This window comes from Podarcis muralis, chromosome 8 (assembly GCF_964188315.1).
Source record: "Podarcis muralis chromosome 8, rPodMur119.hap1.1, whole genome shotgun sequence".
Taxonomy (NCBI): Eukaryota; Metazoa; Chordata; class Lepidosauria; order Squamata; family Lacertidae; genus Podarcis; species Podarcis muralis.
In genome coordinates, this window is record NC_135662.1 from 44,428,891 (window position 1) to 44,454,281 (window position 25,391).

At 40.9% G+C, this 25,391-nt stretch overlaps 1 protein-coding gene across 12 annotated transcripts in view; it reads left to right on the forward strand.

Moving 5' to 3' along the window:
* Positions 1-25,391, forward strand: part of ZNF521 (zinc finger protein 521) — a 298,917-nt gene that overhangs the window by 3,844 nt on the left and 269,682 nt on the right. For 7 of the 12 annotated variants that reach the window (XM_028737138.2, XM_028737136.2, XM_028737128.2 and 4 more), the window contains one exon: positions 23,562-23,618. The exons of 2 other annotated variants lie outside the window; for them this stretch is intronic. Coding sequence is in view for 4 of the 10 variants with exons in the window: in XM_028737128.2 (XP_028592961.1) it covers positions 23,562-23,618 (57 nt within the window). In the remaining 6 variants the exon portion in view is untranslated. Of the gene's footprint in view, positions 1-608; positions 646-23,561; positions 23,619-25,391 lie in introns of those variants that run through there. 3 more of the 12 variants (XM_028737137.2, XM_028737130.2, XM_028737132.2) reach the window with 2 other exon arrangements.

Sequence of the window (25,391 nt, forward strand, 5' to 3'; positions counted from 1 at the left end):
TCAAGCAGCATGCATCCTCCTATTCACTCCAATTCTCCACATCTCCCTAGCAGTGTATGTTAAACTTGCTTCCCCACATTTGATTTTGACCCATATATAATTTTTGGTTGACTGAAGTTTATACAGTTCATTGATGCTTTAGTCTGACAGCTTGTAAGGAATGAATTTGATGTTCTTCAGCTACCTTTTAAAATGACTTCACAATGAGAGTTCTGTTGATTGTGCATATGTTTATTTCCTGATAGCTTCCCTAAAGAGGATTAATTTACATGCAAGCAAGTTTTTATGGCCAATAAATAAAGTCATCAATTGGTTAAATTTATGGGGAGATGTAGAAAAGAAATTGAGTTGAAAAAAGCCCCTCATTATTATACTTGTGAATCTTTGAGAACTGGCTGAGCATGCAAAGTTAACCGATAAATGATGCACAGTTGTACTTAACGCCAAAATAGTATATATACACAAGTTTTTAAAAAATCTCCTCGTGGAAACAAAACACTTATTTTCCAAAAGGCTTTTTGGTAAAGAAAATTATTAATTAAAATAAAGATGTAGCTTCAGTTTTCTGTGTGCTCATATAAAATATAGTCTTTGGTCTGTATCAACAGCCTATGAGCAGAGAGAAGTATCCCAATGTCATTGACAGTAAGTATTGACCGAAACAAGCAGTGGCTTATTTAAATGCATAGGTTACACATTCCTATACATTATTCTACTCATTATCCCCTTTAATCATAATGCATGCTAATGTCATCTGAAGTATCATGGTTGATGCAATATTTAGATTGTTGCTACATAAATTAATATTCTTTTCCATTCAGCTGAATATTTTTTCTTTGTTATTGTCCATTTTTGAGCTGGCTGGCCTTATTCAAAGGAAAATATGACTTTGGAGCACTGAGGCAGTTGAGAGCTTAAGTATTTTGCTTTCAGCACTTTTTTAAAAAAACAAATCACATGCATCTTTGTTTTCAATTAGGAAGGTGCAGATTTGAGCTGAATCATAAATATTTGGTACAGTTTAATATGGTTAGTGTGGTGCTAATTTAGAGCCCAATCTGCTAGCCATGTCTACTCAGGAGTAAGTTCTATTTCTTTTAATGGGACTTCCAATTAATTGTGCTTATGTTCCTAGCCTTACATCACAAGGTTAACAAAGTCTGCTCAGAAGTAAGTTAATTCAGTGGGGTTTATACCAGGAAAGTTGGATTGGTATTGCAGCCTAAGATAGTTTTCTTACTGTAAAATGAATAATGGCCAAATCATTTAGAAATAAACAAGAACTATAGCTAAAAATGCAGTTACAAACTTTTCAGAGGCAAACCAGTCATGTGAGATACATTGTAAAAAGCTACCATAATCAATGAGTGTTGACTGTGAATCAACAAAAACTATTAAGTAAACATTAATAGTGCCAAAAAAGTGTTAGGATAGGGGTGGTAATCTGTAGTCTACAAATTAAATTTGGATCAGTGTCTGGCTTAAGTAAAATTATCATGAAATAAAGGTCCTGAGGCTCCTGTCTATTTGTTTAATGGAAGGGGGAAAAGAGGCTTTTTTGTACTATTGACACTTCTGTTAGTCTGATTTGAAACTTTCATTCCAGGGTAGTAGTGACATTAGGCAGGTATATTATCAAAATGGCAATTTGGTTTGGAATATTACTAATAGTAAGTAAATTACAGTCAAGCTATGGATTTTACAAACTTCATGTTCTTGCTCTTTGTAAAATGTATTTATTTAAAATAAACCTGTTTTTCATCACGATTATTGGCTGGGGAGAATGGCGAGTGGGGCGGGATATGGTGGCTGTAGAACTTGTGTTTAATTATTTTAATAGCACCATTTAGCAGAATTCTATACAAGCGTAATGTGTTGTGTGTGGCTTGTTGTGAAAATCTCTGAGAAGTATAACTGTACACCGTGGCTACCATTTCCCAATGAAAAACTTACAAGTATCCAAATGAATTGTGAAAGAATGTATTCAAGTGTATCTAGATGTTGGGGTGAGAGCATTATGTATTCACTAATGCTTTAAAGCATTATATATATTTTTGGAATTTAAAAGCCAGAACCTACAGGTTGCTTTTGACATGAGATTTGACAACCTTGACCTGTGCTTTTTCTCCATTCCCTCCCCCTTCCCCACCCTCCTAGTCATATATCCCATTTCTTCAGGGAGCTCTTCACTATACAGTTCTTACCTGAAGAAAACCTAGCATTAAATATTGTTGCCCAAGTGTCGTATCCTTCCTGCCACTTTCATACTTGGTAACCAAAGGTCAAGATAGGCCTTTCTGCATGTATGAAATTCTTCCTAGGATTTCCTAAGCAATGGAGGCAAGGAAGAAAGAATACTTCCAAGTGCTTAATGCCACCATTGGAAAGGATTAGCTTTCCTATAATTCAGTGGCCTGTGTTACCGACCTATTTTTCTTGTTTGCTTTTTTCTTGTGTCTTTTAAAATTATACATTTTTAAAATTATATGTCCACTTATACATCCAAATTGATCCTCCTTGCTGGATGGGGGAAAGATACCCAAAATTGTACATGCATTCTAAAACTTGAAAGTAAATTCCATTGAGTACGATGGAACTTTTAAAGCAAGTATCATTTCCAAATAAGTATGTTTAGGATAAAGATGTAAATATGCTTATACACTGCCATCATTTTTGAACCAAAATAAGGTTCTGTTTATTACACCAGTTACTTGTGGAGGGATAACCACTGGAAATTGTAGATGTAAAATTAGCCATAATGAGGATATTGACATGATTTGAGACGTAAGTGTTTCTATTACTTAAACATTTCCCCTAGTGCAGTATGTGTTTCATTGTACTGTTATGAAGACAGAGTTTCATAAGGCTTTATTAATTTTATGTTTCTTGATGAAGGACACAGTGTATTTTACTCCATGTACTACATTTAACATGCCTAAAGCATGCATTTATTTAGAAATATTGAAAATACTACGTAGTAAGGCCCTGAATTGTACTGTTTGAGAAAATTCAGCCATATTTTTACTTCTGAATTGTTGAAAAACATATTTTCTATTTCCAATTACATATTTAGACATATTGTTTCATTCTTACACATTCTGGAGAGCCAAAATAGATTTTGCATAGAAAAACGCAGAAGTGAGAACTCTAATTTAGGAATAGTAACTCAGAAGGGAGATTGACATTCAAAGAATAGACCATACTGACTAGATATTAAAAGACATTAGATTACTTGACTCATAATATAATCTAAGGAATTCCATATAGACAAAAATAGTAATTACTGTTGGTAGTATCCCTGAAACCTGCCCATCCCCAGTCTCATACTGTTGTTCTAAATGACTTTATCTGAAATGACCAATTTCTGAGCACTATAGCATTATATTCTTAAAAGGGAGGGGACAAAAATTCATAAAATTCCAATTGGCCTGTAAACCAAAAACATCTGTGTTGAAGCAGATTGCTGCTTTTTTGTGTGTCTAGCCAAAATTGGGCAAAATTGAGAATAGTCAACATGAAAGCGTACAGACACATGTACAAAGCAAAATTACATATTATAACTGTCTTACAATATTCTTTAAATTCAGGCAACTATCTATACAGTAGTTCCCTTTTCGTGTGCTGTCGGTTTACGCTCTTTCTTTGTTGATGTAGCACAACACACATGTTAATCTGCCCTGTCACTATTGATGATTTGTAGCAATCTGAAATTATTAGATTTACTCCAGGTATTCCAGACCTCAGTGGTGCACAGAGCATTGTTGCTGCAGCAACTGCCTTTGGCTTGTAGGGAAAGTGGGGTAGCATGTTCTGCATGTTCTCTCCAGGCCTGTTCAAATGCTTTCTGTGATATATAACTTTCAACTTTTTCAGAGCACAGGTCTACCTTTAACTTAAGCATGCATTTGGGATCAGCTTGTTAATTATTTTTCTTTACCATACATATGTATGGTTGTAGTGCTGCAAGTGTAATTCACCTGAGGTTAGGCTGCAACATGGTCGTAGGTCCCCATCTGCCCAGCTGAAGACAAATGATATATTAAGAATGCCAACATAACACTCACCATAACTAAAAATGTTTAAATTGTTCATATTTTGGCTGAATATTTTGCCCTACTAGCCCCAGTTCCACTTGTATCATAGCCGTTGTTCATGGGACCACACTGCCGGATTTGGTGATTGTGTTGGTTACTAGTATAATAGTTCTGTGCCAGCATAGCTACATGGGTCGCCTTCTTCAGCCATCTCACGGTGCAAGTTTAACACAGCAAGTTATGGCATTGCATTGGGGTGTTAGTGACTGATTTGAGTGTTGCTGTAGCAGTGCAGTGACCCACATTACTGACAACCCTTTATTTATGTCTGGAAGGAAGTATGAGAATCTTGTCCATGAATTGCTATCTCTCGTGTCAGTATAGCAGGAACTAGAACTTCATGAAAATGGTTGAAGAACAATATATATTTTCCAGTGTTATGAGCTGAGCCTTCTTTTTCATTGGGCCATACAGGCATCTTACAATTAAGAGATTTTGTAACTGCCCCCTGAATTGTTGCTCAATTTGTCTGTACTGCGATACGTCTAATATGTAAAGATAACATTTGCAATGTTGATCCAGGATTTCTTGAATGGCTTTGTGCTTCCCCTTAATTCTTGGGCTGTAAGCTGCAAGTCTTTACAGCTTAATAACATCAGTTCCTCTGTTACAAACTCTGTGCTGTAATGTTGAAATGCAAAGAATAATACTTGACTCCAAAAGTTAGCTTGTTAGTGCTGTCAGTATTAATGTGGCAATAAATGTAAATGGGAAAACTAAGATGATTTTTGGGTTCCAGTATACTTTGTGACTTGAGTGATTTTCAGTGTAAATAGCATTATATTGGAATGTTATTTTTAAACTGCAAATGCAGTTTAAATCACAGCATGATGTATTTCCCCATATGTATTTTGATTTTTTTGTTGTCCCCTGTTGTTTTGTCAAAGGTCAGGATTGGTCCCATTGGGAGGAAAATGTGGTCTTGTGTTTCATTTTTTTGCCTTGGGGTCTACATGCATCTTAGCAAGAATTATGTATGCCTTATTTGTTCATGTTTTCCTCTGGTTGTGTGCATGTCTGGCGTTTAAATGTACTTAGCAATACTGTCACTACAAAAAAAATCTGAAATTCAGGGACTGCAGATTCTTTTAATTTATCTCCTTATCATAATCAAGTGGTGAAGGAAAGTTTTAGGAGACCAATGAGAAAGTTTGACAGAAGATGTGAATCTTAGAAAATTGAGAACAGTTGTAAACTTAAAAACTAAAACACCTCCCTCTAATTTAGGCAGGTCGGGCTCTTAGCATGCATCACAGTTCACCTCAAGTATTAGTAATTATGCTAGTTTAGTAATTATTGGAGATGAAAGAAACTCTGTAAGATGTGAATCCTTCTAAACTTCAGTAGCTTTACTTTGAGCCGGAATAATGATCAAGCAGTAGTTAGCTATATGCCTGGGGATTATGTTGAAGCAAAAGGGGGGGGGGGGGAGGAAGAAGACTTGAGCTAAACTTCGAGTATCTTTATTACTATACTTCATAGTTTGCATTTCCTTTTAGTATTCCTGCTTTCCAGAGAGAGGGCAGAAACTCCATGTTTTGCTCTTATGCTTTGGTATAACAAACAGGGCAAGGCATTTTAGACTGATAACATAAAATTTAAACTGTACCACCCTCAGTATTAAATGATGGACAGTTGGGTGCACTTTGGTACCTCAAAATCTGTGACCTGAGACAGGCTGCATCTCCTTGGCTGGTGGTCGGGGGGGGGGGGGACTATTTGGGATGTCTGCTGATGCACTCACAGACATGGAGCGCAAAAGGGCATTGAAAAGCCTATTTCTTCATTGTGATAGAAGATGGGATTATTCTAACCGAAATGTAGGCATTATTTTATTTAAATTATTATTATTTGCTGGCATTTGTTTGGCATGCCGTGCAAACAAAGTATCAAAGCAAAACAACAAGATAAAATACAAATGAGTAAAATAAATTGAGGCAAAATAAAAAGAGAGAGAAATGCAACATACAAAGCAAACATTTCCTGAAGAGCTCATGCAACGATACAGTAAAAAGAACAAAACCTAACCCCTACCACAGCAGAGGCTAATGATCTCAAAAACTTAAAACTTGAAAAAATACTAAAAGCACATAGGAAGCAGCCTTTATATCTGGATGGACTGTTGTTCATCTAGGTCGGTATTGACTCCTGGCAGTCAACAGTTCAACAGGCAGAGGTCTTTCATATCAGCTCCTATCTGGTTATTTTAAAAGGAGATACAGGGGGTTGAAGCACGCAAAGCATGTACACTACTGTTATCACAGAGCTGTCCCTTGCAAATAAATATGTTATCCTTGTACAGTACTTCTAGGTGTTCCCTTTCCCTTTGAAGAAGGCATTTAATCCAGTGAGCTCCTATTCCTCCCCCCACCTTGGGCATTTGTGTGTGTGTGTGATTTTTAAAAGTGAAGAAGTGCTGTGGTTTGGAAAATGCATACTTTAGAGTGTGCACAACATATGCAACTACTTTTACCACACTTACTTTAAGTATTTCAATATGGACAATTACCCACTTTTCAAATCTTACGTTGCTAACTTTAATGGAGGGTGGTAGAGTTGGTTGACTTTGCTGGCAAATGAATAACAGTTCTGTTGCTGGCATATTTCAGATTTTAAATAGTGTTTCATTTTAAGTGAACGTAGTTTTTCAGCAGTATTACCTAGACTTATCATCCTAACTACATATATAAACTTTATTCTGATTTTCCCAGTATCGGCACTCTTAAATACACTTCATTTGGGACATAGCAGGAGCCTGATTTTCAAGGGCACAACAAATGTCCAGTTTTGTTCTTAACTATATAAACACACATGTAGGCCTTGGATAAGAATTCTCTGAAGCAGGTGTATTAAAAGCTCCAGAAAAGCCATTTTAATAAGAATGTCAGTATTGCCACCTAATTTTGATACTCTCATCCTTAAAACTTACATGTCGTCTTAAGTTGTAGAATGCGATTTAGTAGCATAATTATCAGTACAGAATTTGAGTGTCACCGCAATTTGGATGGTAGTACAGGATTCTCCCAGACCCCAACTGAGCTCTCTTAATTTATTTATTTTCCAGTTTAGAATTATATCTATTGGCTATTCATATCCCTGATGATTTTGCAAATTCTACCCCCCTAAATCTCCCAACACAGAGCATTTATGTTCTTTAACATTAAAGCTTCTGCACCTCTGCTTTACCACATGCCAACACTGATGCTAAGTGGGTGGGGAATGTCCTGGTTGTTCATAGGTTAGGTGAATTTACCTGTGTCCATGTTTGTCTTATAAATATTGTATGTGGCAACGTGTTGCTGAAAAGACCTTTCACTCTGCAACAGTTACTTCTATTTTATTTTATTTCTAAAACTGGTCTGTACAAGAATGTTACTTGAACATCCCTTATGCCTTTAGATACATTTTCCAGCTGTAGCCTTTTTATATCTCCTCATTCCTAGATGTCTGTCTCAGTGATGCCCTCTGTCAGCCAGGACGTCAGGTCATTCCAATCAGACATGTGCCCCATGTTCCCTCTAAAGATTCTTTTGCACTCTCATGATCAGGGCCCTAAAAATGGGCTAGCTGATCACTACGATTGAGCAATAAGTTAATAAGTTTTGCAGCAATTAGGTAGCATGCATGACTCCTTTGCAAGATATTGGCCACATTTGCATGGAATGCTAAGATAAACCAGGTTTGTTCTTGGCTACAGTTTGTGGTTAAGAAGGAAAGAGCTTAATCAGAAGCCTGGGTTCAGATGACACAGTAAGCCAGACCTTTGCTTTGCTACTGTGCTGCCTCAGCTAATAGAACCAGGCAGGGGCAAAGTGGGTGTGCATTTCTCTCTGGGAGCCATTGTCAATGCTTTATTTTTAAAACATTTATTAGCAGACGGTATATTTGTACACTGGTACCTCGGGTTAAGTACTTAATTTGTTCTGGAGGTCCGTTCTTAACCTGAAACTGTTCTTAACCTGAAGCACCACTTTAGCTAATGGGGCCTCCTGCTGCTGCCGCGCCGCCAGAGCATGATTTCTGTTCTTAACCTGAAGCACTATTTCTGGGTTAGCGGAGTCTGTAACCTGAAGCGTATGTAACCTGAAGCATATGTAACCCAAGGTACCACTGTATATTGTTTATTCTTCACATTACCAAGTATTTATTATTATTACTGACACCTGCTATTATTTGCATATTGTATTTTAGTGGTTTTTTATTTTATTGGCCTTTACGAGGTGCTCTTATGGGAGATTTTTCAGTGAGCATTCCTGCCTTTTGTCTTTGTTACTTTGCCCAAGATCTGAAACATGCTTTGTTAACAACACCTGTCTAAGGAACGGGATAATTTGGTGTCAGAGCGACTGAAATTTGTCAACAGTGTCTCTAACTTGTAGTGTCACTCCTTAATCTTTTTTTATGGTTTCTACTGTGATAATAATCATCTTCTGTTTTTGTATTTCACATTGCATTCTGACCGCACCTGTTCAAGGACACCAAGATTTAAAAATGCTTCTAACTGTAACTCGCTTTATTTTGGTGGGGTGGGGCTGTCATTTTTGTTTTAATGAATGGAAGATTAGTTATATATATGGATTGGGGAGAGGATACTGCTTAAATGAGATTGTAGACTAAAGTATGAATGTGAATAGTAAGAGGAAGTATAGTACAGGAATACCTCAGAGATACTGAGGGTTCAGTTCAGCAATAAAGCAACTTACACATCACCCCCAGGCATATAAAAGTTATGTTTACACTAAACAGTGGTACCTCAGGTTACATATGCTTCAGGTTACAGACTCCGCTAACCCAGAAATATTACCTCGGGTTAAGAACTTTGCTTCAGGATGAGAACAGAAATCGTGTAGTGGCAGCGCAGCGGTGGTAGGAGGCCCCATTAGCTAAAGTGGTGCTTCAGGTTAAGAACAGTTTCAGGTTAAGAACAGACCTCCAGAACGAATTAAGTACGTAACCAGAGGTACCACTGTACTGTATTACGTAAAAGTGCCTATGACTGCTTACCTTTTGTTGTACCTCCTGTTTGGGGGAAAAGCTGGTTTGGTTGAAGATGTGAAGCAGCAAGGAGTTTTGAGTTGGAAGAGGGCCAGTGAGGAAGGGGGTTAAAACCATTCCTCCAATCGTGTTTCTCCAATATGCAGTGTGGCCCTCTAAGCTTGCTTTCACGTATAACCCTTATGCTTTTGTACACAGAGTGGTAGTCAGCTAGGTTTTACTCAGAGTAGACCTATTGAAAGTTACGGCCAGAACTGAGTCATGTTCATTAATTGCAGCAGGATTTCTGTAAGTAAAAATGCCACTCATAGTTTGCCCTATAAACCAGGATGCTTCATATGTATTTTCTGTGATTTAGGTACCACTAATTATACGCGGGTGGCGCTGTGGGTAAAACCTCAGCGCCTAGGACTTGCCGATCGCATGGTCGGCGGTTCGAATCCCCGCGGCGGGGTGCGCTCCCGTTGTTCGGTCCCAGTGCCTGCCAACCTAGCAGTTCAAAAGCACCCCCGGGTGCAAGTAGATAAATAGGGACCGCTTACCAGCGGGAAGGTAAACGGTGTTCCGTGTGCTGCGCTGGCTCGCCAGATGCAGCTTGTCACGCTGGCCACGTGACCCGGAAGTGTCTGCGGACAGCGCTGGCTCCCGGCCTATAGAGTGAGATGAGCGTACAACCCTAGAGTCTGGCAAGACTGGCCCGTACGGGCAGGGGTACCTTTACCTTTACCTTTAATTATACTTTATTTGTCAGTGTCAGGAGAGGAACATCAATGAATCAATAAAATTGCCCTTACTTTTATCTTGTCAGATGGAGGTGATCAGGACACCAAATGCTGTATTGCTCTGTTAAGAACAGAAGAAGAACCTTGCTAGATCAGGCCAAAGTCCATTTAGTCTAGTATCCTATTCTCACAGTGGCCAGTCACATGCCTGTGGGAAGCCCACAAGCAGCCTTGAACTGCAACAGTACTGTCCCCAGCTGTGATTCCCAGCAACTGATCACCATTCCATAGTCATGCTGTACCTCTGTAGTCTCATTTTTAAAGCAGTTTTATTTTTAACTTCTTTCCTAATGATTCCTATAATGGAATTTAGCTTTTCCGCAGCCATCAGATCTTGGTTTCAACATTTTTTGGTTAAGCTGCCCACCACTACCCCAAGATTTTTTACCTGGTTAGCTGTGTGAAATGTGTTCTGTATACAGAGACTGAATGTAAAAGGTGCCCGCCGAGTCCCACGGTCACAGGCTTCACCCGCCTGTGATTTTTTAAAGGGTCCCCGCTTCGCCGTAGCGGAACGACCCGATTTCCGTAGAGCTGGTCCCTCCAGATCAGAGGGAGTCTGCCATTACCGATGGCGCCACCCCGGAAGTCCCTGCACCTGACATCATAAATGATATCAAGAGTGGGTCAGGAAAAGTTGAGGCTTGGTCAAAGGGAAGTGAAACGTTTGGAAAAGCAGGTCAAACCCCATCTATCAGTGGATTGCGAAGATTCCAAAGCACAGCACAGACTCCTTGTGACTGAAAATCAGCTGATAGGGACTTACAAGGGAGCCTCTTTGAAGGCGGGTTCCCAGTGCCAATGAGCTGATTGATGCTGGAACTACATCTTACAATGAAATTGCAACCTCCTTCGCACTTGGAGACAGGTGCCAGTCAGCTGACATCAATAAGATGTCCCATGATTGAACAATGGGTGGGTCTTGTTCATCTGCCAAAGTTGGCCTGTGGATGGGTGTGGATAATAGGGATCTGGCCCACTGGCTTGATCCAGTTCCCCATCTCTGCACAGGGCTATGATGAGAGAGCAAATGAAGTACATACATGTGGAAATAAAGCTTAGGATCTTTAAACATAAACTCTGCTTTCTGCAGGGATCAGCTGCCCAGTTGCTCAGCCTATTCAGATATAGTTAGCTGCAAGGGGCCAGAAAACTTTACTTCCACAAACTTCCTTAGGTCAACTTAGCCTGAGATCCAAGCCAACATGCCTAGAGCACACTGTTCTCAGGTTGCTGCAGTAATGCCCTCTGTTTTATCAAGCCACATATCCAACTATGAGTCCTGCTGGTGTTTGCTGATGCAAGTTCAGAGTCCTTGATTCACCCATAACTACATTGGACATTGAAAGCTCGCAAATTTGCCACTCCTTTCTTAGCTTACTAGAATCTGATTGTGGTAGAATGTAAATGGGTAAAGGAAGAGCCATATACAGTGGTGCCTCGGGTTACAGACGCTTTAGGTTACAGACTCTGCTAACCCAGACATAATACCTTGGGTTAAGAACTTTGCTTCAGGATGAGAACAGAAATTGCGCTGCAGCGGTGCGGTGGCAGCGGGAGGCCCCATTAGCTAAAGTGGTACCTGTTTCAGGTTAAGAATGGACCTCCAGAACGAATTAAGTTCTTAACCCGAGGTACCACTATATGCCAGTTTGAGCCCCTTCGAAGAAAGTTGTATGTATAAATAAAACAGAGCTGTTAACATGTTTAATAATCGTATTTTCAGTTTATATTCTGCCTTTTCCCCCAAAGGAGCTCAAAGCGGCATACAAGGCTGAGGTTTGCCGTGGTAGTGTTGTATTCTTCCCAAGCCCCATCAAGTGCTGGTTTCCCATTTCTATTACAAGAGCCAAATTGTTTCACATAAATTAACTCCCTCACCATGTTAATTAAAGGCAGTATCATGGCAATAGCAACAAGTCCTGAATTTTCTAAATAATTAAACACACTCCTCTTCCATATAAAACAATGTACATATGCTTAATTAACTCATAGATCTAGCTAAGAAATTCACAATTTGTGATCCACCAATCTGAACACACCTGGAATGGATCTTACTGTGACTGACAAGAACTTGACAGGTAGTGAAGTAGCTAAAGCAGAGTGTATTGAGCTACTGATAGGGTGTCCTAAGTCGTTGGTGGGCTTTGCTGGTCTTAGCTGTGCAGGATAAGATTTTTGACTGTAGGTAATATGAATGAGTTTGCTGTGTGTGGGAATGTGTGAAGAGATTTATTTATGTGTATACTTATTTCATTGCAGAATGGGTGGTTTTTGTGTTTCCTTATGACAGTGTTTTGATGCTGAAGGTATCTTTTTTATAAACAGATTACCTACTTTTTTGGATTGAAGCAATGCATTTAACAGACAGGTGATGTTTTCCATGTTATGGTCATTTTTCAACCTCAACACATGACGTTTACCAAGATACTTCTGATTTTATTGTAACCAATTAATCCATTTGTCATTCACTTAAAAGCAAAACAGTTAGTTGCTTGAAATATCTTTAATTGGTTGAAACCCTAATGGTAATCAACTTCAGCTTGTGTGGTTCAGTGGATAGAGTATTTTGGGGGAATCCAGAGAAGATTAGATACTAATTAAAATAGAAGCCAACTGTGTGTTTAAATTCCATACATCTTAATGGGATTTGAACTTACCTAATTTTGTCTGGGTAGTATCCTGTGAACTTGTTGGTTAGCCTTGGCTATATAACTGGTTTTTAGTCTTGGGGCATGTATCTGTTTTCAACAGAATTCCATGAAGTTTCCTCAAGGGATCTGAGTAGTAGCAAGGTCTTCCTGAGGAGTTCTACCATGCCATTTTCAGGGTCAGGATCTTCTCCAGTAACAGGAGCCATGGACTTCTTAGTCTTATCCCAGTAAACTGGGTGAGTCTGTGATAGGATCTCTCCAGCTTGTAGCTGGGCTGGCTGAGTTGCAGACCTCAGTCTTGGAGAAGCAGTTTGGGGCCTTCTTCAAGGACCAGCCAATTTGCCTGATGTGATAATAACACAAATAATTGTGAAACCCTTAAAACACGAATAGACACGAACACACTGATTTGAAGTAGTACTAACCCTAACCAAAATCCTTTCAACTATGTTTGTAAGTATAGGTCACTATGCTTCTCATAAAATTACTACTATGAAACAGCCTCATCAGGCTGTGAATATCCATCTCAGTTCTTTTTTGGGGGTGAGGTCGGGGATGCTAACCTGATAGTTCACTGTTTAGTTCTTAAGGTAAAGTAATATGTATGAGAGGAGAAATCATGCCTCTAAACTGAATATGGATCAGTTGAAGGGAACCGGCTGATGATGCCATCAAGGGAGTAGTAGTAAGTGGAATTGAGCCTTCAAATTGTAGTGTTTTTTAAAAAAAATATTTATGAAAATATTTATGAGAGTTGGGTGTAATTCTAGTGGTATCTGGTCTTGGTTATTGGCTTTGTTAATGTTTCTTGTGTGGTATGAGAGTCACTCTATATTCATTTTAGAAATATATAAGACCTTTTAAGTTTTTCTTCTTTTAACACCTTTTTTAAAGAAAAATATTCAGAACCTGATCCAACAGTTTGTTCCTAGTTTGAAGTTGAGTGCAGAGTCTTACATATTCAGCAAACGTATCGTGTGAGAGCTGTGTGTGCATTAAATGTACTTGGAGTTCTGAACCAGAACTGGACTTGATTATTCATTAATACAGATAGGATCCAGTGCAATTGTATTTTGGCCATTTCTTCCTCAAGTACAGAATAAGAGTATATGTTTTATGTGCCTAGTGGTTAGGTAGGATTAGGGAACAAATAGCATATAGAGAAGAATTACATGGCTTGTTTATTGCTTAAGGGTGAAAAGTATTTTAAATTCATTGTCTTAGCCCAGGATGGCAGAAAAGACTGGCAACTCCTTGAGTGCTTGCTACTGCCTCAACCACCACCGCTTTACAACTGGCAACTTTTAAAAAATGGGCATTCTGTGTGGATAATTGTTGTCACCTTATGAAGTAGGTTACTACTGCTATGATCTGGACTTCATCTAATCCAGGAAAGCCCCCTGAATTTCTACAGACATGGCTCAGCCGTAACCAAGTCCCTGCTTTTAAAGGCTAGGACTACCCAATAGAGTTGAACACCCCCTTCCCAGTGCCCCACTTTATTTCTTTATAGATTATTAACAGGTGGTTACACTGCAAGCCCACACCAATGTGAAACACATAGTATTTTGTATCTCATTCAGCATTGCTTGGTCAAACTCAGAGAGAAAACCAACAGCTTTCAAAAGCAGCTTGCTCCTTTGCTCAAGATTTCTAGTTCTGAGTCAAAGAACTCTCAAGACATGTGTCCATCTTAAATTGCATTTTTGCACATTATTGTGCCTTCAAATGGTTATGTACCGGTATTCTGATGAAACTTAACAGTATCTGCTCCATTGTCAATTGGTCAGTCCTTCCCTGGATATCAGTACCAGCCATTTTGCTACTAAATCAGCTTTGCAGTACACAGCCACCTTTACTTATACAGTGGTGCCTCGCAAGACGAAATTAATTCGTTCCGCAAGTTTTTTCTTCTTGCAAGTTTTTTGTCTTGCGAAGCACGGTTTCCCATAGGAATGCATTGAAAATCAATCAATGCGTTCCTATGGAAACCGACTTCAGACCAGGTCCGGGGACAGTCTGTCCCCCGACCTCTTCTGAAGGCTGGGGGGGGGGGGGAGAGACAAGGGCTTTTCTTCCCACCCCCAGCATTTTAAAAAACCCCGGGACAGCGGAGGACTTCTCCGCTGTCCAGGGCGATCTTAAAATGCTGGCGGGCGGCAGCGAAGCCTCCGCTGCCACCCGCCAGCATTTTAAAAAACCCCGGGACAGCGGAGGACTTCTCCGCTGTCCGGGGCGATCTTAAAATGCTGGCGGGTGGCAGCGAAGCCTCCACTGCCGCCCGCCAGCATTTTAAAAAACCCCGGGACAGCGGAGGACTTCTCTGCTGTCCCGGGGCGATTTAAAAGCCCCCGGGAAGGCAGGCAGGGGGGAGCAAGGACTTTTGCCCCCCGCCGGCCTTCAGAAGAGGTCTTTGCTCCCCCCCGCCTGCCTTCAAAAGCCGTCCGGGATAGCGGAGAAACGAAGGCTGGCGGTGGGAGGAGGTCTCTCCGCCCCGCCGCCAGCCTTCGGAGGAGGCCCGAGAACAGTGGGGAAGACGCGCTGCGCTTCCCCGCTGTCCCGGAGATTTCCCTATGGGCTTTCGTCTTGCGAAGGAAGCCCATAGGGAAATTCGTTTTGCGAAGCACCTCCAAAACGGAAAACCCTTTCGTCTAGCGGGTTTTCCGTCTTGCGAGGCGTTCGTCTTGCGGGGCACCACTGTAATCTTATAAGACCCAAATTGTTGAAATATGTCCGAAACCAAGGGAAGCCAACGTAGTGCCTCCAGCTGTTGGGACTCCCAACTTCCATTAGCCAAAGCCATCATGGCCAGAGATGATAGGATGTAGCTTAAAAACATGTGGAGAGCATCATATGGGTATCCCTGCCGTACACCTAGAACTAGGGATGTTAACTTTTAAAGCAACCACCATATGGTTAATAGGTAAATTTCTATCAATGCTAGTTAATGTTAGCTAGTATTGTGGCCAAAGTAGCTAAATTTTAGCCTTGTTTCAGTCTGCAACAGCGAAGAGAAGGGGCAGGGTAAGTGTGTCTGCTCTAAATTCCTAGTCCAGAATTAAGGGATTGGAAAGATTTGGCATGTTCCTGCTTCAACACTGCTAGTGTGGTCTGCTTTGTTTGGGTCCTTGATCCTGCCGTTAAGCCTCACTTCAAGCTCTGTTTTCAGTGAGTTGCAGTTTTGCATTAATCAAGAACCCTTATTTTAAACAGTGAAATATTCTCATCTCCCATTCAACATCCTGAAAGTGAGGAGAGTTAACATATATTTCCTGTTCTTAAGTGTCTTTCTGAAATGTGTCTTCTCTCTTTGAAGGGTGGAGGGGGTGGGTGGGGGGCAGTCTGTGCCTCTTACTAGCTTTACATGCACAGAGGCAGAGGAGAGAAAATGCATAAAGATACCTCCCGAAATTACTGTAATTTGTAGATGCTAAAATAATGGCATACACATATCACTTCTGTTCTGTCTGGATAGCTCTGTAAATTGTGTATTGATTATGCTAATCTGCCTAGTGTCTCTATTACTTGTCTGCTGATACTACTCAAACATGCAGATTGAACGCATTTTTCCCCCTGCAAAGTTGTCATTCTTGTGGGAAAAGACTTGTGTAAGATGGGTGAAAAGACCAAATAACTTCTAATCTTTATGCATAGGAGGGTTTATAAAATAACTATTTATTGAACTGCAGGAAACGCAGAATGCAAGTCACCCCCCTCTCCGCCCCCCAAAAAGAAAGAAAGAAATGAGGACAGTTGTCTTAGGTTAAAAACCTTTCCTCCTCTTCTACCTCCCAGCAACTATTGTTGCTGTATTAGGCTTATTTTGTTTCACGTTCCTTAAGGAAACCATTTTAGGAAGGGTACTAAATCAATAGCAATCTATTTTTATAGTTTATTTTGGGATGTGTGGCTTCTCTCTTACTTTGTTTAACAAGCCGAAAATGGCCTCAGTCATTCAGGGCAGTAGGTATCTCTAAAAAAATTATTAACCTGCCTCGTGAAAAAGAAAATAAGACTTTTTTTCAATTATCCAAAGCTTTTATTTTTATTATAGTTTGTAGTAGTATAAATACAATAAATCACAGCCTTTGTTCTCAAGGATTTGTTGTAAAGTGTACATTCACATTCTTGCTGTGTTTGTACAACTTCACAGTCACCCATTACTTCCCTTATTAAGTCTCTAATGCACATTTTTGCCATTGGCCACTACTTTCCTAATGCGGAACAAGGCTGGCTCTCATTTAAGAGGCAGCTTAGTGAATTGCAGAGTATGTTGTTATAAAATGAAGGAGGAATAATGAATTTTGTTCCCTGGGCTTTTATCAAATTCCTGCTCATGTTTAGAGGCCATCCCATTTTCATAGCTTGCTCCCTGAGGGGTCCTTTCATAGCATGCTCCACAGGGGACCTTTTCAGTCTGCCAGATTATTGCTTTAGCGCTGAAACCGAAAGAGAGAGAGAGAGGTGCACCCTCCTCAAAGCAGGCGCCACTGGGTGCTGAAGAATCCTAGGCCAACACTGTTCCTGGGCTGCGGCAATCTGCTTCAAGTGTGTTATTGGCCTTCTCATTCTCACCTGCTACAGTTCAGATTTGAGCACTGGGGCTACTGTACTTCACAGGTATCAGGAGTGATTTTAAAAAAGCATATCTGATCACGACAGAAGAACTCATTCACATTCTGAGTGGCAGTTGTGCTTCGCGCCTCTACGCAGAAAGAGTAAAGGGAAGGGGGCATCTGAAACATGCAGCAGTCATGGTTCCCTGGCACACGTCTACCATGCATTCCTGAGCGTTTGAAGCTCTTCTCCCCTTTGTGCTATGTGTGTACAGGCACCAGAACTCTGGTCTGTGCATTGACTGTGCCTGTAGTATTGCAAAAGAGAATCAAGGAACGGTGTTGGTTCAATGGAACCCTGTTCCATTGTGATTACTTTCTCTGCCTTTGTCTTTCCCAAAGCACGTCTGGTGCAGTATGCCTTTAGTTGCTTCTGTTTCATTAATCCCCAAACTACCTACTTTCCTTCCTTCCCCCCCAACCTTGTTCTGTGTGTTTTGGAAGAGATAATTGCCTGTTCTGTGCCCTGTAGGACACCATCTACATTTCAGCACTAAGCCAACATTGAGTAGTGGTGGCAGTAGCAGCACTATCACAATAACATTTTGCAAACTTCTTTTTTTATTGAGATTGAAGAAACACTGCTAAAGAAAACTTACCTTAAGAATGATGCAGTGTGTTTTGTGTTTTGATAGGACTAATTCTGCTTTACTTATTTATCATTTGCTTAGTGCTGAAATGCTTTTATATGATTAATCTCGTAAGATAAGGCATGAGAAATTGAAACAACAGCAACCAGTACTAAACAGTGAGCACGAAATTCGTTTTACAAAGGCCACTAACTTTGTGGTGGTCTTAATGAGTGAGGTGGCAGAGCAGCAGGGCATGTGCTTGCTTCATTCACAAAAAAGTGTGCCATGCCATGAAGTGACTACTCAAAAGTAGAGAAACAACAACTGCAACACATGACCCAGGGTATGTGTCTCCCCACTAACCCCATGCCAACATATGAAAGATGCTCTACTGGTAACACCTCTAAGATCACAGTGCATTGCATATTCTTTCAGATTATAAACCTTTGCTGTAAGACCTTCAGAAAACTGGATGGAATTCTTCCTGTGTTAATATCCCAGGCAAAGAAGAGAGCAAACTGCAATTCTTTTGTTTTGGATGGAAAGTGGGGGGAATTATTTAGCACGCAGCTGACTTCCATCTTGTGTGCAGAACACATTGGAATTCTAAAGCCATTTTTTGGCTTCAGGCAGACTTATGGCATTATGGTATGATGGATGAAGGCCTATCACTCTGCAGCCTTTGGTGTGGTTGATTAGCAGGTGCTAGTGATTAGTTGACTGTTGTGGACTGAATTACTTATAGACATTCTGTTTCATTGTTTAGCAGTGTTGGCCAGTGCTGGCAGTATTTGGATTTCATTGGGGCACTCTCTCTCTCTCTCTCTTTTTCTCTCTCTGTTTATTTAGCAAAATTGTGTCTTTTGTCTCCTAAGTTGTTTAAGGCGGCTGTTAACTATTGCTCCAGTGCAGCCAAGTATTAAGTGTATTGTATTGTTTGTTTGTTTACCAAGGGAACTGAGAAAACTGATTATAGTCCACACTTAACAGTTTTTAAAATGTGTTTCCTGAAGGACACACAAACAGTAATAGAAGAACAGTAGTCCCTCTCATACCATTTTCCTGTATCTGTGTATGCATGCAACACAGTGTGAGTGCCTTTCTAGCCAGGTGCGCTGTGCAGTTCTAAGTTCAAAAGGGAACAATGAATAACAGAGGTGTTGGTGTTGTTGCCTTTGAAACTTATAGTTCTGCTGTCGGCTCATGTTGCCCCCACATTTTCCCTTGATCTATCTTTAGGAATCAGTTCTTCTAGCCCACTGCCTTCACCGGTTTAATTGTTATTCATTTTGAGGAGGACATAACCATTTTAGGAAGATGCACTGAAGCATATAAACACAAGGATGAAGTCAGCACAACATACCTGTAGCAGCTAGCCATATTTTGGCAAAGCTTGGTGCTCTGTTCCTGAGGGTTAGTTTCAGTAACTTTCCAACAGCCAAATTTGGAAGTACGGACAAAGGTTAACAAGATCTTAACAATTGCTACCTAACCCACATCCGTCACCGCAGGCAGGATGCGAAAACCACAGCAGCTATTATTAAAAAATTGTGGCGTTGTCAAGCTAACTGCTAAGCTCATTTTTGCAGTTTGGGCCTTTTGAAGAGGTTTTATATCAAACATTGTGGCATTATCTTTTGGGGGGGCTTTTTCAAAATGATCACATAGGATAATGTCTGAACAGACATCTTGGCCAAACTTTGTATCTACTTAATAAGAGAGATTTCCCATCACCTTATATGTTGAACCTTATATTTGTTGCAAACAATAGAAATCAGAACAGCCTCGAAGTATTTATAAAATATTTACCTAAATTAGAGATAATATCGCTCAAGTCTTTGACATTATAATGAGTGGGATTCAACTAACTTATGTTACTCTGCTGTACAGTGTGCAGTATAGTTTGATTCTACAATTCCTTGTAGAATATAAACAAAAGTTTGCTTTGTTCATTTATTTTAGAAAACCATAAAGAACAGAACCTTTGACAAAAAGGAGAATGACACCCTGAGAAATGCTGTCTCACTAGTTATATACTAACGCTTAGGTCTGATTTGGAGATAACAAATCATGCCTTTAACAGAACGACCAAGTGTGAGCCTCATATTCTCCTGCTTCTCCTTTGCCCTCATTCATGCCTTAAGTTAGGCCAGTAGTGAGCCAACATTGGACCCTCCAGATGCAGCCGGGCTACAGCTTTGGCCAGCATGGACAGTGGCCAAGAATGATGCCCAGCAATAAATGGAACTACCGTATTTTTTGCTCCATAAGATGCACCAGACCATAAGTTTTTGGAGGAGGAAAAGAAGGGGGGGGGGAATTCTGAATCCCAGAAGCCAGAACAGCAAGAGGGATCTGGCTTATGGGATAGCCGCACGCAGCCTCTCCCAGGCAGGGAGATGAAGGCACCCCCTGCCCGGAAGAGGCTCGCACGGCTAAGGCAGAAGCCAGGACAGCAAGCGGAATCGCTTATGGGATAGCTGCTTGAAGCCTCTTGAGGGCAGCGGGAGGAAGGCTGCCCAAAGAGTGCCCAGAGTGTGTGTGCGGCTCTTGGGGGCTTTTCCCCAAGGAGGGAGAAGGGCTGTCCTTCCACGCGGCTCTTTAAAGGGAGCGCTGAGCAGAGCCTCCCACCTGCACTCGCTCCATAAGACGCACACACATTTCCCCATACTTTTTAGGAGGGGGAAAGTGTGTCTTATAGAGCAAAAAATACGGTACCTGGCCTGCCCCTCAGGTAGACAAATGTGAAGCTTTCAGCCATAGTTTGTAACAGTCCATAGTTTTTCATTCCATTCAAAACCATACTTGGGTGAAATAGGAAACTGCTTTGTTACAAATTGTGATGACTGAAAACTTTAAATTCCCTTCCCCTTGTGCTCAAAGAAGTGATGGGGAGGCAAATGTGCAGAAGCACTGGGCTCATAGCTCCTCACTCTCATAACAGTAAACCATGGTCTGTCAGTATGTCTGAGTTGAGCCTCACAGTGCCTACTGGCCAAAAACCCAACAGCTTCCACACATTTGGCCCAGTAGCTACTACAAAACATTTTGCAGAACAGCAACAACTGTTGTCCCTGTTTCATCATCACAGTGTAGATCAAGAAAGAGTTAAAATAAGTAATTAGTTGTGCCCAGGAGCCACCAGTGGGAGAGAAGTAGAAGCAAAGTGAATTTTGGATCCTGCTGAACTTCAGAATATTTACTCTGTTGGAATAAAATGGGCTAAATTCTCTTCTAAGTGGGACTGCTCCAAGCATGCCAAAAATGTCACCACTGTTCTTGACAAACTCACAGCATTTATTTTTTGAATGCTCTTATTAGAGCTTCCCACCGCTTGAGTCTAATTTTGTGCAGTGTGAAGGGAGGAACTCCCAGGGCAAGGAAGGCTTCTGTGCGTCATCCCAGTTTGAAGCAACCTAGGCTCAGGGGGAGGTTTCCCCCACCTGCATCTCTGGGAAGGGACCCCTAAGTTGAAGAGAGCCCCACTAGGTTCTGAATGTCACAGCCTGCTCCATTTCTCTTGATCTTGCTATGATGGAGTCTAGACAGTTTAATCCACCATAGTGAAACCCTTCACCCGCCTTTTCTGCGCTTCCTCCAGATCTCTTGGATGGGCAAAGAGATTTCGGAAGTTTTGAATGACTTGCTAGACTGCCCAGCCCTTTCAGAAAGGGTAACAGGGAATGGCTAACACAGAGATTGACTGTGCCTGCAGTACTCGCTTTCTATGGGGAGACATCACCCCCAAACAATCTGCGTTCTTTTCCATCTTTTTTCTTGTGGTACTCTAAACTTCTGCTCTTTGTGATGCTCCTTTTAACATTTCTCAAAATTATGGGGCGGATGAGGATGGGTGTGGTGGATGGGGAAGGGATGGGTTCAGAGAGCTTGCAGCTGTCTTTCCTCCCGCATGGCAATCCTATGGCTGTGGCAGGCAGCAACAACCCCAAAATATTTGAACAGAAGCTACCCAGGCCAAAAGTGTGTGTATGTGTGCATGTGCACATGCATGCTTACGCAATGGGACTGAAATAAATGGGATTTCTCTGCCCCAGGTTGAAGTGGGATCCTGGGAGTTAGAATGGCAAGGACAGGAACTCCCTGGCTAAATCTTCTTAATTATATTTTACAATGCTCTACATCTTGGCTGGGGAACCTTTTCCAGCACAAGGGCTGTGTTCCCTCGTGGAGAACCTTCTGGGGCTGCCTGCCAGTGCTGGGCTGGACCAGAGGCAAAAGTGGACAGAATAATAGATGTTACTCTTACCTTTTATATTGGAGGCTGCCTCCAGCCATGCTAAAGTTAGTGGTTGACACAGTTGTGGACAGTGGTTAGACACTGCTGCTCACCAGACCCACTGAAAACTGAGTCATTGCCGCTTACCAGGGCAGAGAGTGGGAGGAGCGAGGCGGTGGGGAGCTCAGCACTGTGCAAAAGCAGCAGGGCTCCTGCAGGCACATTTGCACAACGCCAACCAACTTGCCACCCCGCCCCCTAACTCTTTCACCTGGTAAGCTGCAAAGATTCAGCTGTCAAGAGGTCAGGTAAGCATCACTGCACTGTCCATTACTGTACACACACACACACACACACACACACACACACACACAGCATCCATGCAAGCAGGAGGTATTATCGCAGTTCAAGCCCATATTCCAGTGAGGCAGTACATAAAGAATGAATGTATGGAGTGGGGGCTGGAGTGGGACATGGCCTGGGAAAAGATTCCCAAGGGCTAGAAAGAGAGGTATGGAGGGACATCTGTGGCCCTCAGGTATGAGTTTCCCCAATCTGCTCAACATCATTCTCTTACCATTAGATCCCACTCCACCCCCAATTTCTCTTTTAATGGTTGTTTCCATAGAGTAGCTAAAATCACAGTGCAGCATAAAAGTTGTACCAGGGAATAATACCGCTTAATGTATAATGCCTCTATGGAATCCTTGTCTTATTAAATACCTACTAGTATCACATCCAGCCTGTGAGACTTAAATATCTAACTAAGCAAGTGTTTATATTTTTTGCCAAGACTTTAAGACTGCTCCTCAGTAGAAGCTTGATAAACTTTTAAGTCCCCACTCCTTAAACCTTAAATTGTCACCTCTTTGGAATGGGAGAAGAGGACTGTTCTCTTCCTCCTGTCCATTTAGAGCTGGAGCTTGATGGAAGAGTCTTTTTAAAAGAAAAAAGAAAAGAAAAAAGAGTGGCAATTCTCCTTTATCTTGAGTCACACCCCTTACAAATTGCTCTAGTGCCTGACACTGTTGCTACAGCCAAATGCAAATTACAGGAATAGCTACAGTGCAACTGACCATAGCCCAGTCAAAATGGCAAGGGTAGCTGCAGTGACAACTCCACAGTCGTGACGAATACATGCGATAGATAACTTTCGTATTCAAAGTCCTAGATCTTAGGATTCTGATAGATTTTATTTAATTTTTGATATTTTTTAAGTGGTAGTGAAATTCCAGATTGATGGTTTAAGAATGCTCTTGCCCTTATGCTTACAGGGGCTACTACGGTTGGTGGAGCTTTTCAAGTAAGAACACAGTCAAAGACAGATTCCCTTCTGCAAGGATTTATTTGGCTTCTGATGCACAACATTTTTTGAGTTGTCCCATAAAGCCACTTATCCAATGGACAAATAGATGCATTGAGATTCAGTTTAAAGCCTGTCTCCTTTTCAAATAGATCTTTTGTTAGGCAGAATTTCTCTTTATCATGGAGTGGGAACATTGATGGCCTTAAGAATGGAAGGTAGCGATATGTGTTTGGAATACAAATAAGGCACTTACCTAATGGATCATTTTTCGTTTTGTTTGTTTGTTTTTTACCTTTCCTTGACAGTAGAAGAAAATGAATCGGAGGACCAGGGAGGTGTGGGACAGTCAGCTGTGCAGACAGGTAATGCTGAATTCCTACATTTATTTTGCTTGTCTTGGAACAGTGTGAGAGATATTTAGTCCACTCTTACCTGATTGAACTCCAGCTCAAGTATTTGGAAGGAAGAAAAAGCCTGTCTTTCCATTTCTCTCTGTTCCCCAAAGGCCTCCTAGCTTCCCAAGATTCTTTCCCTCAACCAAGAGGGCTTCAGTTTGATGGATGAATGACCGTCTTCCGGAAATATGGACCCTTTAATATCCACGATGCCTTATTTATAAGCAGGAATCCACACTAGCTCCCAGCTAATCACAGCTCTTTGAAAGAAACTTTTCATATGAAACGACAGTTAGGCTGTGAACCAGACCTCGGCTCAAATCCATTTTTTTGGCCCATTTATATTCCAGTAGCCCTGCTTCCCCTCACAATGTCTTCCCCACCCACACAGCAGATCTGTCAAGCCACTTTAAAAAAAACTTCCGGAAGTTTGAAAACGGTGTGGGAGTTTGGCAGAAGGAAGGGACTGAAATGGGAATTAGCTTGTGCATGCCGATCTGGCGCATGCACACTTCTGGATTGTGGCCAGTATCTCTACAGGCTAGTTGCTTTCATAAACGAGTGTATAGTTAAAATCTTAATCCGTTGAATTTCTTAGCAGCCACTGATCCCTACATTTAAGTCACTGGGAGTTTTGTAGCTAAATCCTTAGTACAACCAACAAGATTTTAGGTTGGAAATCTGACCTGTTCATTATAATGAACAGCTATAACGGGGTTAATAGCATGTTGTTGGTTACAGTGGTTCCCTTTTTATTTTATTTTTTTGCTTCTGGTTTGAAAAAAATACTTGGTTTTTACAGTTTAAGGAATGATTCAGTCTTTTGGTATATTTGACTACTTATTCTGTGAAGTAATAATTAAATAGCTTTTGCTCAACGAAATGATCATGCTCTATGCTCTATTGATACTTGCTTATGGATCTTTAGATGAGGGTCTCAAGAAAATCCTAAGGGGAAATTCTGCTTTCATTGATCGTGTTTTACTTAGACTTAAAAAGCCCCCCCCCCCCAAATTGCAGCTAATGTATAGCTTTTAGTTTGAAGGATTCTTTTGTAAGGTGATTAATAGTAATGTAAGCTTATTATATGCGGTAAACTGATTATTAGTACATTTTTCATCTCTAGTAAAGTGGATTCATCTCTTTGTTGGTATTTGTGCTGTCTAACTCTTTGGACTCTTGTATATACTACATTTTCCTTCTTTGACACCCTCATAAAAAAGACTGCTTGTGACAAAATATGGAACCATATATGGAATTTTCTTCTACTTTTTTCTGGAAATGTCTCTAACTACTTTGGAGAAATGAAATCCTGTTAATGTTTTAGTGGGCTGCATTTGGAAAATATGTTGTGAGGAAATGAACACGTTTTCCCAAAATGTTCTCTTGCTTTGTCAGTTTTTAATGGCATTTGCCATTAAATCTTGGATGATCGCACGGATATGTAGCTGATTGACATGCTTGTGTAATAGCCTAACTTGTGACATTACACTGGCTCATCTGCAGGGCAACTTAAGGATTTATTTCTGGAAAAGCAAAGCTCAGCCAGGTATTTCAGTGCATTTCAAAATACTCCATACAGATCACATCTCCACCCCTCTGAAGATCTCAGATGTTGTGTTTTTCCCTGACCAAAAAACCCTCTGCTTTTGATTATTATACACCTTTACTATTTTATAAAGTGGAAGAAAACAATTTGAAGCATCAGCAGCAATGGGATGCTGAATCTTTTGAATTAAT